This window comes from Aptenodytes patagonicus, chromosome 12 (assembly GCF_965638725.1).
Source record: "Aptenodytes patagonicus chromosome 12, bAptPat1.pri.cur, whole genome shotgun sequence".
NCBI classification, from domain to species: domain Eukaryota; kingdom Metazoa; phylum Chordata; class Aves; order Sphenisciformes; family Spheniscidae; genus Aptenodytes; species Aptenodytes patagonicus.
The window spans coordinates 22,530,304-22,546,019 of NC_134960.1; the positions used below are offsets into that span (position 1 = coordinate 22,530,304).

Consider the following 15,716-nt stretch of genomic DNA (forward strand, 5'->3'; position numbering starts at 1 on the left):
GACCCATTAAAACGATCCATTTATTTCTGGCAAATTGCACACACCTTTCTTTCATTCGCTCTATCCTAGATCAGTCGTGGGGAGGAATTTCTCCCCTGCCTTAAAGATATCAAAGTTATGGGACGAAACACAAAGAAAAGCAGGGAAGTATCCCTTGCAGATAAAATACACAGGAAAGTTTCGGCGACCCAGACTCCATGCAGCCACCAGCTCTGCTCAGCACAAGCCACGAAGATGCAGGTTGCACCGCTCAACACCGCTCGCTGCGGCACGTTTCCTTCAGTTACATGATCCAAAAAGAAACTGAATCGCTCCCTGCGTCTCAAACACACAGCCCGGTCGACAACGAGAACAACTAGGGCCCGGAACAACGATGCCTGGTTGACAACTAGATTAATCCCGAACCAGGCCATCTGTACAGAACTGTTGCACTTTATTGACACAAAAACGTACCCAGCAGAACACTTCCCTGCACACACAAGGCCATAGAGCAGTGATGAGCAGCCAGATCTAGGACACAGAAGGAGATGGGAAGCTAATGACAGGCGGAGCTTGTTCTGCAGCACAGGTAGAGCATGGAATCGCTTTTCGACTCCTCCAGCCAATTTCTACTGGGAGATTTACATACAAGTCCTCAATCAAGTCTTTTAAGAGTTATCCAGAGTCCCCTGGGTAAAAACAATCTGTTTCAAGAAAGAGGAGAGTCCAGAGCTGCTCAGTGATTCTTTTTGGTTGAGCCGAAACCAGAGAAACCCATCACAGCTGCCATTTCGTCATCCTCTTCAAATGTCAAATCTTCCTCCGCCCGCCTTTTCTTCTCTCTCTGCTTCTCCTTCTTGTAGGCTTTGGCCTTCTCCTCCTGCAGCAAGGGACAGAACAGCAAAATAATTTGAACCTCCTGAGCCGAGTACGCTTTTGAGACATGAGGCACTGCACAGTTAACCCAAGTCCTACCAACAGCACCCAAGCCGTGTCTGAGGAAATAAAATAGCCAGCAGAAATCCTGGACTGCAGTCTCCCAGGAGGAGGTTTCCCACTGCCTCCAGACCACCCCACCTACCACCCCAAGAGCAGAGTCACGCAGAGGACGTAGCCAGCAAGAAGCGTTACAAAACTCTCTCTTCCAAACAAACGTCAAAAGTTTTGTCTGGAATCAACGCTGAGGCACGAAGGAGCTGTTTTTAAAGCAGGAGGCGTTTCCCTCGTAGGATGCCCTGTTCAGTTGCTGCCTGTTGGCTTTCAGCCTGGCAGAGTGACAGCTGCTCACTGGAACAGAAGCTGAAGCTCTGAGCGGCTTTGGGTGGTTTTGGCATCAAAGAGTTTGTGCTGCTCTAATCAAAGTGTTTTGCTCTGCAAGGATCACAGGCCCTGGAACAGCGCCAGGCTTGTACCGGGCGACGTACAAGCACGGCTTCGGCTCCCAACTTAGCAGCTGCTCCTGCCATTCCCATCCCCACCCGCTGCGCCGCAGCTACTGAAGACAGCCGTGCCCTGGAGAAAGCTACACCAAAAGCTGCTGCTGATTTCTTTGTTGCCATATATTGACTGGCAGTAGCTTTTCAACACACAGCACCCCCTGCACTGCTGGGGCACCTGTCTCGTACCTCCCCCAAACAGATCAGGCTCAGCGGCATCAAAGCCTGCTTGAGAGCTGAGTGCAGGGCTGCTCCGTGTGCACCCCAAAAGAGCACCCCTGCGGTGAAGCAAAGCTCAGGGCTTGGGCAGGGAGACTCAAACGGGCAGCGATTTTTAACGTTTGGTTGTTATGTGACTGCTGATGGAGGAGAAGCACCCATAGAAGCTCCTCAACTGTCAGAACTTTGTCAGGTTTTCAGATAGACTTGATCTTCATGTCAGGGAGCCGACACCTAAGTCCAGGTTCGAGAGGAATATACTGTCTTTCACTGCCTCCACGCACATCTCACACCACAGCACGCCGCTCACAAAGCCCTTCCACACTCGGGGAGGCCACACAGAAGCAACGTGCCACATGGAGAAGGATCCCAGCAATCCTAAGAACCATGGAAGGTAAGGGACAAAGACACAGATCTGCTTATCAGAGCACATAAGTTCAAACACAACTAATGGGAGACAAAAAACGGGTACATTGCCAGGCTTGTGCTGCTCTCAGTGGAAACCTGAAGCATCAAAAGTTACTCTCACACAGAAAGAGGGGAAATGGGTTTCCAGGGACAGCAGCAGAAAACTTTTTAAAAAGCAAACAACAAAGAAACAAAACCCACTTGTAGCAGCAGATGAGAAACCCATGCTACCAAGAACAAGGCTTCTGTGGAATAAGATTAGGAACCAGGGTTGATTTCCTCACAAAACATGTGTCTGGGGAGCTTTGCTTCGTCAGTCACTACCCAGACTCACCTCCTCGCGGAGTTCCTTCATCCTCTCCTCAAAGTCATAGTCCTTCTGCTTCTCCTCCATCTTCTTCTTGTTCACCTCAAAGCGTTTCTTCACCTGGTCCAGAGTGGAGCGCTCCACCCGCATGGACATGCCCAGATTTCTCTGATCTAGAAAACAGGAGTGGAATCAACCGTGTTCAGCAATACTCGTAGCCTTTGACGGTCTGCACATAGTCCCCGTCCCTGACCCCAGTTTAAATATCTCAGCACAGCAGCCTCTTCCTGCCTGTCATCCGTCCCCTCAAAGCAGCTTCCAGGGCCAGACTACACTCACGCACAAGGCCATACGCCCTCAAGGCTCGGTGCTCCAACCTGACCTAACCGCACTGACTCGCAGGCCACCCACCACTCAGAGCGCAGGGAGCAGCATTGTCCCCCGTGTTCCCGAGCGGCAGAGCCGCGGATGGCACTGTACCACCGCCCAGGTAACGCAGAGCCAGCCTGGGGAGCGTGACGCAGCCGTGCCTCCTCCCCCAGAGAGGCACGCACTTTCTGTCCTCATCTGGTCCCGTATTCCTACGCAGATTGGGATTTCTTACGTCAGAGGGGATGGGCTTTAGGGGGACACCATAACCTAAACCAGGCAGTGACTACAATGATCCGTACATTACTTGTAACAAGAAGGAGGACGCAGCCTATTCTTTTAGGGTTCCCTATTAGGATGCTCCCCATCAGCTTGGTGTTCTGACGCTTCAGGAAATTTAATCTTGGACCAGTGGAAAAAAAAAAGGTTGGAATGTTGAAAAAGGGACCAGAATAAAACTGGCAAGCTGGCATCTCTCAGCTGTGGGAGAAGCCAAACAAGGTATCAGTGGCTCTCAGTAGGAGATCCTGTTTGCAGAGGACATTTCTAACTAAAGCAGAGACGGGAAATATTAAGCCAGGCCTCTGATTCAGTGCCTGCTTAGAGCAGATTCCCAAATTTCTGCTCATGAGTAAGCCTAGGTTGAAGGGGCCACCCCCGGCAATGTCTCCAGCCCGCATTGCCTGGTGGATCCAAACAGCCTCTTGGCTCCAGCAGCCGTGCACAGGTTTGTCCCAGGGATGCAGCAGCACTTGGAAGCTCAAACTACACACCAGGAACTAGTAAGAGGGCTGCCAAGAACAAGCAGGTTTCAGCCAGATTTATGGACCGGATCAAAAGCTCCCAAACCTACTCTGTAAATCATGTCGTACCGAAGAGCTATGCATCAGCCACTTCCCAACCCCAGCTCAACCCTTCATCTCAGGCCCCTGCACAAACTCATGCCAGGATTTTTGATTCCAGATTCTCTCATGGACTTACTGCTAATCTCCCAACATGTCAAACAAAGCACTTCAGGGTCCTCCTCCCATTCACATAAAAGCACAGGGCTTTAACACATTGGGTTTTCTTTCCCTAGCTACAGAAAACTGGCCCTCAGGCCCTCTTCTGATCCCCCCATTTCTCAAAGGTTCAAGCAGCCAAGCGTGCAGGTCTGGATCGCATACGTCACTGCCTTTTTGTAAAGAGAGCATTTGTTGACTTCCACAGGAGCCAAAATCACCCTCAGGAGTGGAACAACGTGGCAAGAGTGTGTCAGTGCATCCTGCTGCTCCTTTACTTTCTCCACTTTCCCCGCTCTCTGAACATGTCAAGGAGAAGCAATGCCCACAGTCGTGAAATGAGAGGTACAGTCTGTACAGGACTGTACAGGGTACAGTCCTCTTTTTCAAGTTAAACACAGTAAGGAAACAGACTGATAAACTGGGCATTCTTTTCTTTTGTCTTTATCTTGGCCTAAGTTAACTGCATCGTTACAGCAATGGAGGGAAGAACCAGAGGTAGGTACAGGACAATAACACCACCACACCGCTGGACCCAACTCCAGGGTCATCCTGCCCCACGCCTGTCTCCGCTCATCCTCAGCAAACCACAGCCCCCATCCTCGGAAACTCTGACCCATACTCTGGAGCTCAGGGACCAGCTAGTTTTGAGCTTCATACTCAACTTCTACAAAGAGCAGCTTCCCATCCAAAAATGGGCTAGTCCCATACCTTTTACTTATCTAAGAATTTCTTTAAAGTTTCAGTGCTGTAAAAAAGCCTCTCTCCAGATTTTCAGAGGAGACATCAGGATTTGTTGGCCCTGGGCTTCTCACAGCGCAGACACTCTGAGTGGGAAAATACGTTCACCTAACCAGAGTAAACGAATCACTATTTCTTCTCGGCTTATTCCATGAAAATGGTCCAGCACCCTGGAAGGTGCCAGGAGATAAAGGCAACACCTCCACAGCTCTCGTGAGCAAACACTGCCTACATCCCGATCTCCAAAGCACGCTTTGATCCAGGTATAAGTGTTCAGCCCTCAGACACTGGTGATGCGCGAAGGGAACAGCCCAGAGCGTTGCAGCAGCCCCCCAACTCAACCAACCCTCCAACAAGGCAGAAAAATTATCCTTACGTTTTTTGCCATTGATGTGATCCAAGAAGTTAATGGAGTCTTTCACCACGCAGTCGCACACGTTACAGTAATACCTGGCAGGAGGGAGAGAGAGAAACCATTAACGCCAAAGCATGAGTCAAGCCTCATCTCACAGAACAACTATTTGAGATAATCTAAAACGTGAAATCTGCATGTCACTTGGGATACGGCTCCTTTCTCCAGGGCGAGAGGGAAGCTACTTCCATTACAGAAAGCCCCAGTGAAAAGAAACGTGCAAAAGGCACACCCCAGATTGACAGAGCCGCCCGGGTTAGCACTGGAGGTACCAGTCCTGATGCCGACACCACTCTGACAGACGACAGCAACCAAGACATGAGCTGATCCGTAACTATGTCAGTCACGGCATCTTCCCCCTCCAGTCACAACCAACAGGGGGGGATGGACTCTGCGACACCGCAGGGCTCGGCTGCCCTCCTCCAAGGCAGGGCCGGCCACGCAGCCCAGGTTTCCAGACTGCGGCCTGCTGAAGGCTCTCACCTGGCTGCAAGGTAAGTCCTCCCATCCCTATCACCTCACAGGAGCAACTCCCCGATTTATACAGCAGTGCTTTCTGCCCATCTTGGGAGCTGTTGCAAAAACCCAGCCAGGGCCTGCTCTTCCATCCCTGGATGCTCTTCAGGGCTGCGCATCTCCCTGGCACTGCTGGCTATTAGGCTATGACAGTGAAACACTAACAGGCTTACTCTTGAGATGGCACAAACTCAACGCATTCTTTTCAAGCTCTTGACGGCTTAGGGTGAGCTAAGAATCCTTTCAGCCTTTGGCCGAACACGATCCACACAAACAGTGGCCAAACACCGTTCCTAAGGACAGGTATCTGGATGTTTCTCCCGTTCCTAGTGCACAGGTATCAAAATCAGAAACTCAAATCAACAGCAGACAGGGTCTCACTGCAAGCAGACCTCCTGGCTAACAAAACCCAAGCGGGCAGCAGAGATCTGCCTCAGTTGTTTCTACAGGTGGGCAAAGCAATGCTGATATCAAGTAATACTCTCCGAAGGGGCTCGGCCTGCTGCAGCTCTTCCATACCTTACCCCAGAAGACCCGGTTTAGGTGTAACACATTGCAGCACCATCGCACCAGGCTCAAAACACAGGAGGAAACCGCCACCTGGTGCACGGTAAGGGCTCACTGCTGTATCACAGCCCCCCGGCTCTCACCAGCACAACTCTGAGACTCCAACAAAAAGACCACGACCTACCCTCCCATCTCTGACTGAGGGGTAGTTTTGGTAATGACGATGGTTTTCCCCAGCTTCGATTCCAGGTCCACTTTGTAGTCTCGGTGCCGCAGAAGTTCCCTTTTGACAGGCTGAGCTGGTTTGCCTAAAACATCAGCAAAAAACCAAAGTGTTTATCAGAAAAGGTCAAGCTCAACGCACTGGAGTTCATGTTGGCCTTGATGAAGAGGGGCTACCGGGAACCTGGGAACTACCAGGTTCATGCAGAAATTGCACTTTTTTTTTTTTAAATGAGTAAAGGATATAATTTCCTCCTCACTATTTCCCGGTTCCTATCAGAACCAGGTAGATCTGTGAGGTATCTCCAGCTCTGACGTGGGTCATACTCTGAGATCTTCTTGTTTCCAGGGGCTGATTGTTCCTCTCCCTCCCCAAAGAACAGGCAGACAGAGGCAAAGGTTCTCAGTAATTACTTTTGTCAAAAAAATATATTCAGTGGCAAGCACAGGAAAAAGGATCAGAGCAAGACAGCCTTGAATGGCTGCTATTTCCCTCTGGGATTTCACTTCTCTCCCTCTCAAACTCAAAGGGTTTGGGTGACTCACTGCCAAATGAGCAAAGCTTGCCTGGAGTCAGTACACTACGCACCATCTTTCTTTTCTCTCTCTTCTGTGAGCCGCTTCTCTGCAAGTTTCTCATACTCATCTTTGTCCCACTTTCGGCGGAAGTCCAAGTTCTTAGTCTGAGAAGGAAACAAAGTGTATTAACATTTATTATACAGTCTGACTAGCTCTGAGGGGAGACCGGGGAAAGAGGTGGAATCACTTGGCCTCTGAGGCCACAGCAGTAAATTAGGGGCACTACGTTATATCCCCATGTCCTCTGTTTTCATATCTAGGAATTAAGGACGTAGCTTAACAGAATAACATTCAGCATGCCTATATCTCCTTCTTCTAGAAGGATTTCAAAGCACTGAGAAAAGTAGTAAGTTTATCTTAATAGCTCCTGAGATGATCACCCAGGCTTTCGCTCTGAAAAACAGACACGAACGGGATTTAAACCCGTTGATCTAAGACCTCAGAAGTGCCACCTGACAAACACAGCACAGTCATTAGCAGGTTACACGTACTTCTTCCAGAAGTCAGCTAAACCCACGTCGCAAATATCAGATGAGGAAGCCGTGAAACACAACACGAGCTATAGAGGGTTTGATTAAAATGCAGGAGTACGGAAGGCTGTGTATACCTGCTCTCAAAGAGATCAGCAGTGTCTGTGCATTACGGGTATCAAAGCGCTGAGTTTGCTATGGAATCACAGGAACCAGTATGGGTTTTTCAAGTGAGACACGCGTACAAGCAAACCAGAAAAAGCTCTGAAACCCCATCTGTCAAGGCACGGCGTGGAGATACCAGGGAAGCACCTGTACGAAACGCGCGGTAAGCTGTCCTGCTCCTGCAGCTTCACGCTGCAGAGATGCAGGGAAGGGAAGAAACATCTCTGAGGCAGACTGGCCCTTCGGCAGCTCCCCAGAGCACTCTACACTGGCAGCGACAGGGTAAGCTGCAGGAAGAGAAGCTGAATTCAGGCGAAGCTGGCACTGAAGAATACAAAGACTGTTCTTTTCAGGGGAGATTTTTACCTCGTCACCAACGCTGAGGGCAGAAGTGACTGGACAAGAATCCCTCTTCCATTCACGTCTACTCTCACCAGACCAGCACAGCCTCTTCCCAGTGTCTGCCCCATCTGCAGTTGAGGCCCCTGCACCTTGTGTCGGTCACGGCTTATAGCTCCGACACTTACTTACTTTCTTGAGAAGATAACTCTCGTTTGGTTAGAAAGCTGCATTTCACTCGGCACAGCAGTGAGAGGCTCTCCGTTTCATATTAAAAAAAGGACGGATGTATTTTAAAACACCTCTGGGAAAGAAGGACCCCTCCACACCCCACCGCCTTCTCTGTTCAGCCAAATCAAGAATCCAATCACAACCCAAAGGAAATAAATCCCATTTGAAGCTATAGCAGCAGCACAGTCATTTAACGTTTTCTCCTCTGGCGATCCTTCAAATGGAACAAACAACTACTGATAGGAATGAAAATGCCTTAGGGAGGTGTAGAAAAATTCTCATTTATTCCCAGAGCTTCTTAAGCACTTTAAGCATGTCATAACAGGTTTTATTAACCACCCTGAGCAAAAGAAAAGAAAATATCATGGAGTGTAAATTAACGTTTGGGGTTATTTTCCAGAATCTAGACTCTCCTGCATACCAGCACATCATCACAAATCATAGCTGGTGGGAGCCCAGGGAGGAGGCAATTTACTTGCTGCTTCACTCTGCTGTTGCAATGAACGGGAAAGAGTCTTTCGCAGCTTTTTTACCAATCTTCCTCGTCCAGGCACGGGGAAAGAAATTAAACCCAAATGCGTAACAAGATCTTAGCTAGACACCATCCGAAGGAACTTTTCTTAACTGGTCTGGTGGAGGCAAGGGTGGCTGCAAGCCCTAAAATCTTCTTCTAGGAACTGCTTTGGGTGACAGAGAGTATTTCCCAAATAAGTAACAACAATTAAAAATCAGAAGTGCCCCATAGCCTCCTCTTCCCTCTGGAGGTGGACACCGAATGATCTGCCCAGTATCAGCGTCAAAGCCTGTAAAATACTACAGGAGTCTCAAGTCTGGCTCGATCCAACACGAACGCAACTGCCAGCAGCTGGGAATAAAACACAGGCCCCAACTCACTCCCGGGCAGACATCCTGCTCCCTGACCTCTCTCAGCACTGCTCACTTCTCAGCCAGTGGCTTCGAGTGAAGGAAAGATCGGCCAAGAAAGCAGAAAAGCACAGCCCCTGTGGTGCTGACAGCTGTCTAGGGTATTACGGGGGGTGTTTAAACCGGTCTGGCTCTCCAGTCATGTTAAGCCAATGGCATCCACCTCACTCATCTGATCTCGGCATTCCCAACACCAAATCCTGCAGGATCCATAAAGGCAGAAAGACCTCACTGCCACGTTACACACACTGAGCAACGCCAATAAAATAAAGCTACATGGGAGCCATCGGAGGCTCCAGAATCACAGTCACGGAAAGGGCGGTTTCTCCATGCAGGGCAGATAGCAGCAAGCAGCAACTTCAGCAGGACAGTGTGAGAGCCAGCCGGGAAACAGGCAACCCCTTCCCAGAGGAGCCAAGAAGCAACGGGGCAGGACAAGAGGGGGCACGGAAGGAGGGACCTGCCTCCACCCCTCACCGCCCAGCCCCAGGCAGCCCCTGCGATGGGCTGGTCCCCCCCGGGGGGCTGAAGGCGGGTGGGCACCCCCACCCCGGGGGCTGGGGCGGGTTCGGATCTCCTCACACCGCCTGGCTGAAATAGGGGCTCCCACGGGAGAGGCCTGGCCCTAGGAAGGGAAGATCGGGGGGGGTTCCACCCCCCTTCTAGCCCTGAAGGCATCGGGGCCTCTCAGGGGGCCCCAAATCTCCCACCGCCCACGCAGAAAGGGCACAGCGGTGTGAAAAGCAGGGATTCAGCCTCCCCACGGGCCCCTGCCCACCCGGACACCCCCGGCCCCGCCACGTCCTCCCTCCGAGGGGTCCCTCACCCCGCGGCCTGGCAGCAGGCCCCGAGCGAGGCCCAGCCGCAGCGGGGCGGCCCTTCCCTCCTCATGCCCCTCCAGAGCGGCCCCAGCCGCCCCGGCCGTGCCCCCGGCACGGCCCAGGGCCTACCGAGCAAAAGAGAAAGCGACGGGCGCGGCCCCGCCGCCGCCAGCACCTACCCCGCTGCCCGACGCCATGTTGAGGGTGCGGGCGACGAGGGAACGGAAACTGTCGCGCGGTGGCACCCGGGCCGTAAAGCGAGGCAGTCCGCCCGAGCACCAACGAGCGCTCGCCGCTCTGGCCTAGAGCGCCGCGAGGCAGCGGCGCCGGGCGGTCACGTGGAGCCCGGCCGCTTCCGGGCTCCCCGGGACCGGCCATGCTGCGGCTGGGGCAGCTCGCCGCCGCCGGGCGCCTGCTGCCCGCGGGTCCCCGCCTCCGGCCGCCGCGCCCCGCCGGGGGCCGGCTGAGCCTCTCCCGGTCCTGGCCGCCCCGTCCGGCGGGGCCGGTCGGTGACGGCGGCCTCCTGTCCCGGCAGGTGCGGGCGGCGGCGGGCGAGGCCGGCGGCGGCGGGCGAGGCCCGGCTCTGAAGACGCCCAAGGTAACGGCGGGGAGCGGGGGCCGCGCCGGCGGTTACCGGGCGTCGTTCCCCGCCCCGTCCTCGCCGCTGACGGCCGCTCTCCGTCCCGGGCCAGGGCACCCGCGACCATCCCCCCGCCCACGCGGCGCTCCGCGACCGGCTCCTCGCCGCCGTGGTGGCCTGCTTCAAGCGGCACGGGGCGGCCGCCATCGACACCCCCGTGCTGGAGCTGCGGGTGAGGCGGCGCCGGGGGGGCCTCGGGGGGCGGCGGGACTCCCCCCCCCCTTCCTCCTTAGGGGGGGGGGGGGTGACCCCCACCGGGGCTGTGGGACCCCCCCGTCCTCCCCTGGGCGTCTGTGCCCCCCCCTCCTCCTGCGGGACTGGTCAGCACCCCCTTTCCTCGGGGCTGAGGGGGCAGGTTTGGGGCGGGGCTGGGGAATCCCCCCGGGTGGGGCATGGCGGGGGAGGGGGGGGGGACAGCTGTGACAGCCCCTTGTTGGGGGGGACGGGGCCATGGACCTCACTTCTGCCTCCAGGTCAAAGGGGGCCGGTGGGGGGATGTGTCCCGTTCCCCTCCCTGTACTCTCCGCTCGACTTGTGGGGCTGTGGGACCCCCTCGGGGGGGCCGGGCTCCATGCTCTGTCCCCCATCCCTGGGCACCCTGTGCCCCAGAGCTGCCCCGGTCCTTCGCTGCCCCGCCAGCCCCCTCGCCTCTCCCCAGGAGACGCTGATGGGGAAGTACGGGGAGGACGCGAAGCTCATCTACGAGCTGCAGGACCAGGGAGGGGAGCTGCTGGCCCTGCGCTACGACCTGACCGTATCCTGCGCTCGCCCCGCCTGCCCCGCGGGGCTCTCGCGGAGGGGACGGTGGCACACCGAGGTCACTGCCACCTCCACCTCGTCGGAGGGTGTTGGGTGGGTCAGCCTTGCCCTGCCCTGCCTGCGGGTCCCATCGGGGTGATGGAAACTCCCTTCCCGCCGAGCGGTGGACGCCCCGGCTGGTCTGGCTGTCATCGGCCTGACCCCACCTCAGACCACCCCACAAGCCAGTCTGGGATCTGCAGCAAAGCTGCCCTTTCTTCCGTGGGCTGGGGACATGCACCAGTATGCTCCACCTTACTGGTTTTACCTCCTCCCAGTTACAGTCCCCACCTCTGTGCACTCCTGTCCTGCCCATCCAACCTTTCCAGTGCCTCAGTAGCAGTTCTGAGGGAGCAGCGGTGTTTGCTGCAGGTGCAAAGCGGGTGCCCGTCCCGGGCCTTCTCCACGTCTCACGAAAAAGCTCTCCTCTTTAATGTCTGTATGTCTGTGCTATGTGTTGAATTCTCTCTGATCGCACCGTAAGAGGGCGAAATGACCTAGCAAAGGTCTGTGTTCGCGAGGTGTTGACATACTGTGGTTCAGAAGGAAGAGATGGAGTGTTGGAGTAGCTCAGCGTGGTTCATCGTACTCATCATCAGCCTGGGCTGGTGATCTCCCTGGAGATCGGGGAGCAGCTGGCAAAGCGAAAGGGAGACGGGGAGCTTTGAGGTTCAGCTTTCTGCAGCTCAGGGGATCTCCACGTTCCTGTCCTTAACTCCTCGACCCCCCAGGTGCCCTTCGCTCGCTATTTGGCGATGAACAAGATCGCCAACATGAAGCGCTACCACGTCGCTAAGGTCTACAGGCGGGACAACCCGGCCACGACCAGGGGCCGCTACAGGGAGTTCTACCAGTGCGTGAGTGTTGTGGCAGCCGCTGCGCGAGGGGCCGGGACCACGAGGGGCAGGAGGGAGCAGGGGACTGGCGTGGGTTTTACCGGCTGGATTGCCTTCAGCTGCTGCGGGGCTGTGTGGCGTGCCTGGCGGAGCCGAAGCACCTCAGCTGTGCCAGGAGCCTCTGCCGCTTCTTCTGCCCCCAGGATTTTGACATCGCCGGGCAGTTCGACCCGATGATTCCCGATGCCGAGTGCCTGAAGATCGTGCACGAGATCCTGAGTGACCTGCAGCTCGGGGACTTTCTCATTAAGGTGAGATCAGAGCCGAGTGGTTTTCATACCTCTGCGCGTTCCCTTCCCGTGGGATTGAGGCGCCGGTGAAAAGGCACGAGGAAACGCCAACAGCTGCAGCTTCCTGCACCTCTGGGGCAAGAAGAAATGGCGGCGAGGGAATCTCCCCTGAGCTAAGTGTGCCTCTCCCACCCCCAGGTCAATGATCGACGGATCTTGAATGGTGTGTTTGCCGTCTGCGGCATCCCAGAGAGCAAGTTCATAACTACGTGCTCTACCGTGGACAAGCTGGACAAGGTGAGCATTGTGCTCATGGGGAGATCGCTTCCAGTCTCAGGGGTGGATGCCTCAGGCTGGGCAGTGTCATGGCTGTTCTCATCGTAAAGAGGTTCACAGCAGCCAAGCCGTTGGTGTTTGTAAAGGATTTGGGGAGCTCTTGGTCATGGTTAAGAATAAAGCCTGGTGTTTCCAGTGGTTTCTGTTAAGAATTCCTGTGAGAGAGACGCGGATCATTCATGAGATTGCTGACTGCTGTCTTCCCACACATGTTGTGAATACGTCGGCTGGTGGAGACAGTGAGTGATGAGAAGGTCCTGCAGCAACAGATGTTCTTCTCTCCCCTTGCAGATGCCATGGGAAGAAGTGAGGAGCGAGATGGTAGGAGAGAAGGGGCTCTCTCCCGAGGCTGCAGATCACATCGGGGAGTATGTCCAGCTTCACGGTGAGCACAGTGGGGTCGAGCCCTCGGCCCTGTTCTTCCAGGCCAGGCAGGCAGGGCCAGCGATGGAGGGGTGCAAGGCACATAGACGGCTGGCCGGGCCCATCGTTGCGGGTGCTGCTGCACTGGCAGACCTGAGGCATGGCTCGTTCCCACAGGTGGCCTGGACCTGATCGAGCGGCTTCTCCAGGACCCAAAGTTGTCCCAGCACAAGCTGGCCAAGGAGGGGCTGGGGGACATGAAGCTGCTGTTTGAGTACCTGACCCTGTTTGGCATCGCAGGGAAGGTGAGGAGGTGCAGAGGCAGGAGGGGGTGCTGCCCTGGTGGCTGGGCAGCCTGGGCCCCCCGAGCGCGCCCAGTGACGGGGCTTCCCTTGTGTCCTACAGATCTCTTTTGACCTGAGCCTGGCGCGGGGTCTGGACTATTACACGGGGGTGATCTTTGAGGCTGTCCTGCTGCAGCAGGAGAACGACCATGTGGAGGAGTCAGTCAGCGTTGGGAGCGTGGCTGGAGGCGGTCGCTACGACGGGCTGGTGGGGATGTTTGATCCCAAGGGACGGAAGGTGCCCTGCGTGGGGGTCAGCATTGGGATCGAGCGGATCTTCTCCATCCTAGAGCAGAGAGTGGAGGTAGGTGCTGCAGGCGGTGCATGGGGGAGGGCTCTAGGAAGCCAACTGTCGTTTATTACAGAGCTCTACAACTCCACAGTGTTCGAGGGGAAAGAATTTTGGGGGAGAGGGTGGCTCCTCTCATGCCTGAATGTCCATGCACAGAAGACAGAGCCCTTTTCTGCAGCCCATCAGGATGCAGGCCTGGGCAGCTGAGGGCAGCGTTTCGTAGCAGACACCAAGGAAGCATTAGAGACGGGCCCTGAGCTCTGGTCCTGGCTCTGAACTTTGTGCCCCGGTCACTTTGCTCTTGTCTGTGAAGTTTTCTGTCTTGGGGATTGTGAAGTGATGAATTTGGTAACAGCTGTAGCACTCACTCTGTAATGAGCACCCTACGAAAGCCTGTGAGGAAATTCATCACTCTGCCTTTAGTTCTGAGCTTGTGATTCATAGCAAGTGAGGCTGAGGCAATATGTTTGTACCTGAAGAATTAAAGGTACAAATTTTTTCCAGTTTTCCAAAATTGGAAAGCTGTCCAGGTCCTAGCCGGGAGGGAGGTAGTAAGGCCAAAGTCCCACAGGAACAGCAGCACACAATTAAGTAATGTGTCACAATGCAGATTCTCTGGGGGACTCATTAAATGTGCCCAGGTTGTCTTATCTGTGCACTCTTTTTGCTTCTGGAAGGTTAGCCTTGCTCAGTAACATTCACTGAATGGTGACGGTTAGCTTTTAAGTATACTTGTTTTGGGGAGCTAAGTTAAGGTCTGAAGACAAGGTGAGATGAGCTTCTGTTGTGAGCTGCAGATTCCCTCGGAGCCAGTCACTCCCACAAGTGTGTCTGTCCCTGCAGGCTTCTGGGGAGAAAGTTCGAACGACTGAGACACAAGTGCTGGTGGCTACACCTCAGAAACACTTACTCGCTGCGAGACTGAAGCTCATCTCCGAGCTGTGGGATGCAGGGATCAAGGTAACGTAAGGACTTGGGCTTGGCACTAGTGTGGGTGAGGGAGGGAGAGCCTGAAGGGAGCTGTAGCACAGCAAGACCAGCTCCATTAGTTGTGTGTCCCTTCAAGATCTGGGCCCGTCTGAGATCTAGCAGGCAGAGAAGGAGAACAGCTGAGAGCACTAAAGGCAACCGCTTGCTACAGGAATAATGAGGCAGAGTTTTCTGTGGGGTTTTGGTGCTGGCTGTTTTGCTCCAAGATCCATCAGAGCAAATTTCACGTTAATGATTCACCTTTTCCACTCCCTCCTAGGCAGAGATGCTGTACAAGAAGGATCCTAAACTGCTGAAGCAGCTGCAGTATTGCGAGGACACGGGGATCCCCCTTGCTGCCATTGTAGGAGAGCAGGAGCTGACAGATGGAGTCGTCAAGCTGCGAGATGTCGCAACAAGAGAGGAGGTGAGAATGCCTTTTTACACCAGACTTCAAAAGTGCTTCCAAAATCTAGAGATTACTTGAAAGGCTCTGGGTTTTCCCTCGGTGACGTTGTTCCTTTGGGGAGCTGTAGCACAGATCTGTTGGGTCCAGAAAAGCAGTCACAAACTGCGTTGGTATCCACAGCAAGTCCTTAGGGCCAGGTCGAACCGTGCTCTGCTCGGGGTTCCAGTGCTGCAACCTCCTCCTCTCCGTTTGCTTTGTAGGTTGATATCCCAAGAGAAAAGCTTGTTGCTGAGATCAGAAGAAGGCTGGAGCCCTAGGACTTTTCTGGCCAGAGCTGCTTGACTGAACCGCTGTACGACTGGAACCCTCCAGCGCCCTTGGCCATTCACTTCCCGCTGAAGTCTGGTCACCATCCACTAGCCCGAGGCTCATCTGCCTGGGCTGAGGCAGTGGCGACACTGGGGGTGTCTGCTTGGAAAGCAGCAAGCGGGTTTTAAAAGTATGGACGGTGCAGTCACCAGGTTAACCTTCCGGTTAACTGCTCTGAAGGACGGGTCAAGCTTGCGAGTTCCTCATGCTGCGGCACCTGTGGCCTGTCGGGCACCCGCAGGCTCAGGACGGAGCGGGAGGGCGGCGGGGGAAGGCCACCCCCAGCCCTCTGAGGGCCGCAGGGGCCAGCCCCAGCCCGCGGCCGAGCTCCGCCGTCGGGTGCGGGGCCGGGCGCGCTCGGGGCTGCCGGTGGAGGAGCCGGGGCTGCGGCGCCGGCCTGGGGGGGGGGGGGGGGGCAGGGGGA

The 15,716-nt window shown here is 55.0% G+C and overlaps 2 protein-coding genes across 3 annotated transcripts; one reads left to right on the forward strand and one right to left on the reverse strand.

The window, feature by feature from the left end:
* ZMAT2 (zinc finger matrin-type 2) lies at positions 1 to 9,899 on the reverse strand. Its single transcript, XM_076349952.1, has 6 exons — positions 9,826 to 9,899; positions 6,707 to 6,800; positions 6,080 to 6,203; positions 4,837 to 4,910; positions 2,377 to 2,522; positions 1 to 859 (listed from the first exon to the last, which is right to left on the reverse strand). The coding sequence occupies exons 1-6, from the start codon at positions 9,841 to 9,843 to the stop codon at positions 716 to 718; spliced, it is 600 nt and encodes a 199-aa protein (XP_076206067.1). The 5' UTR covers positions 9,844 to 9,899; the 3' UTR covers positions 1 to 715.
* A 123-nt stretch (positions 9,900 to 10,022) lies between these two features.
* LOC143166003 (histidine--tRNA ligase, cytoplasmic-like) lies at positions 10,023 to 15,597 on the forward strand. 2 transcript variants are annotated; one of them, XM_076349953.1, is made up of 12 exons: positions 10,023 to 10,244; positions 10,339 to 10,458; positions 10,945 to 11,040; positions 11,816 to 11,941; positions 12,124 to 12,231; positions 12,409 to 12,507; positions 12,838 to 12,931; positions 13,087 to 13,214; positions 13,315 to 13,557; positions 14,389 to 14,505; positions 14,795 to 14,941; positions 15,184 to 15,597. In XM_076349953.1, the coding sequence occupies exons 1-12, from the start codon at positions 10,023 to 10,025 to the stop codon at positions 15,238 to 15,240; spliced, it is 1,557 nt and encodes a 518-aa protein (XP_076206068.1). In that variant the 3' UTR covers positions 15,241 to 15,597. The 2 variants fall into 2 exon arrangements, with proteins under 2 accessions (XP_076206068.1, XP_076206069.1); XM_076349954.1 differs by lacking the exon at positions 10,023 to 10,244 and having other exon boundaries at positions 10,416 to 10,458; positions 10,760 to 11,040.
* Positions 15,598 to 15,716: the final 119 nt, after the last annotated feature.

Excerpts from the sequence above, each read along its gene's own strand:
- LOC143166003 (XM_076349953.1), top strand. The coding sequence starts at position 10,023 with ATGCTGCGGCTGGGGCAGCTCGCCGCCGCCGGGCGCCTGCTGCCCGCG. Across the intron at positions 10,245-10,338 it reads CGGCTCTGAAGACGCCCAAG|GGCACCCGCGACCATCCCCC; the intron begins GTAACGGCGGGG and ends GTCCCGGGCCAG. Across the intron at positions 12,232-12,408 it reads TCGGGGACTTTCTCATTAAG|GTCAATGATCGACGGATCTT; the intron begins GTGAGATCAGAG and ends TCCCACCCCCAG.
- ZMAT2 (XM_076349952.1), bottom strand. Across the intron at positions 4,911-6,079 it reads CCTCAGTCAGAGATGGGAGG|GTATTACTGTAACGTGTGCG; the intron begins GTAGGTCGTGGT and ends CCCTCCTGCCAG. Across the intron at positions 2,523-4,836 it reads TCACATCAATGGCAAAAAAC|ATCAGAGAAATCTGGGCATG; the intron begins GTAAGGATAATT and ends CCTGTTTTCTAG.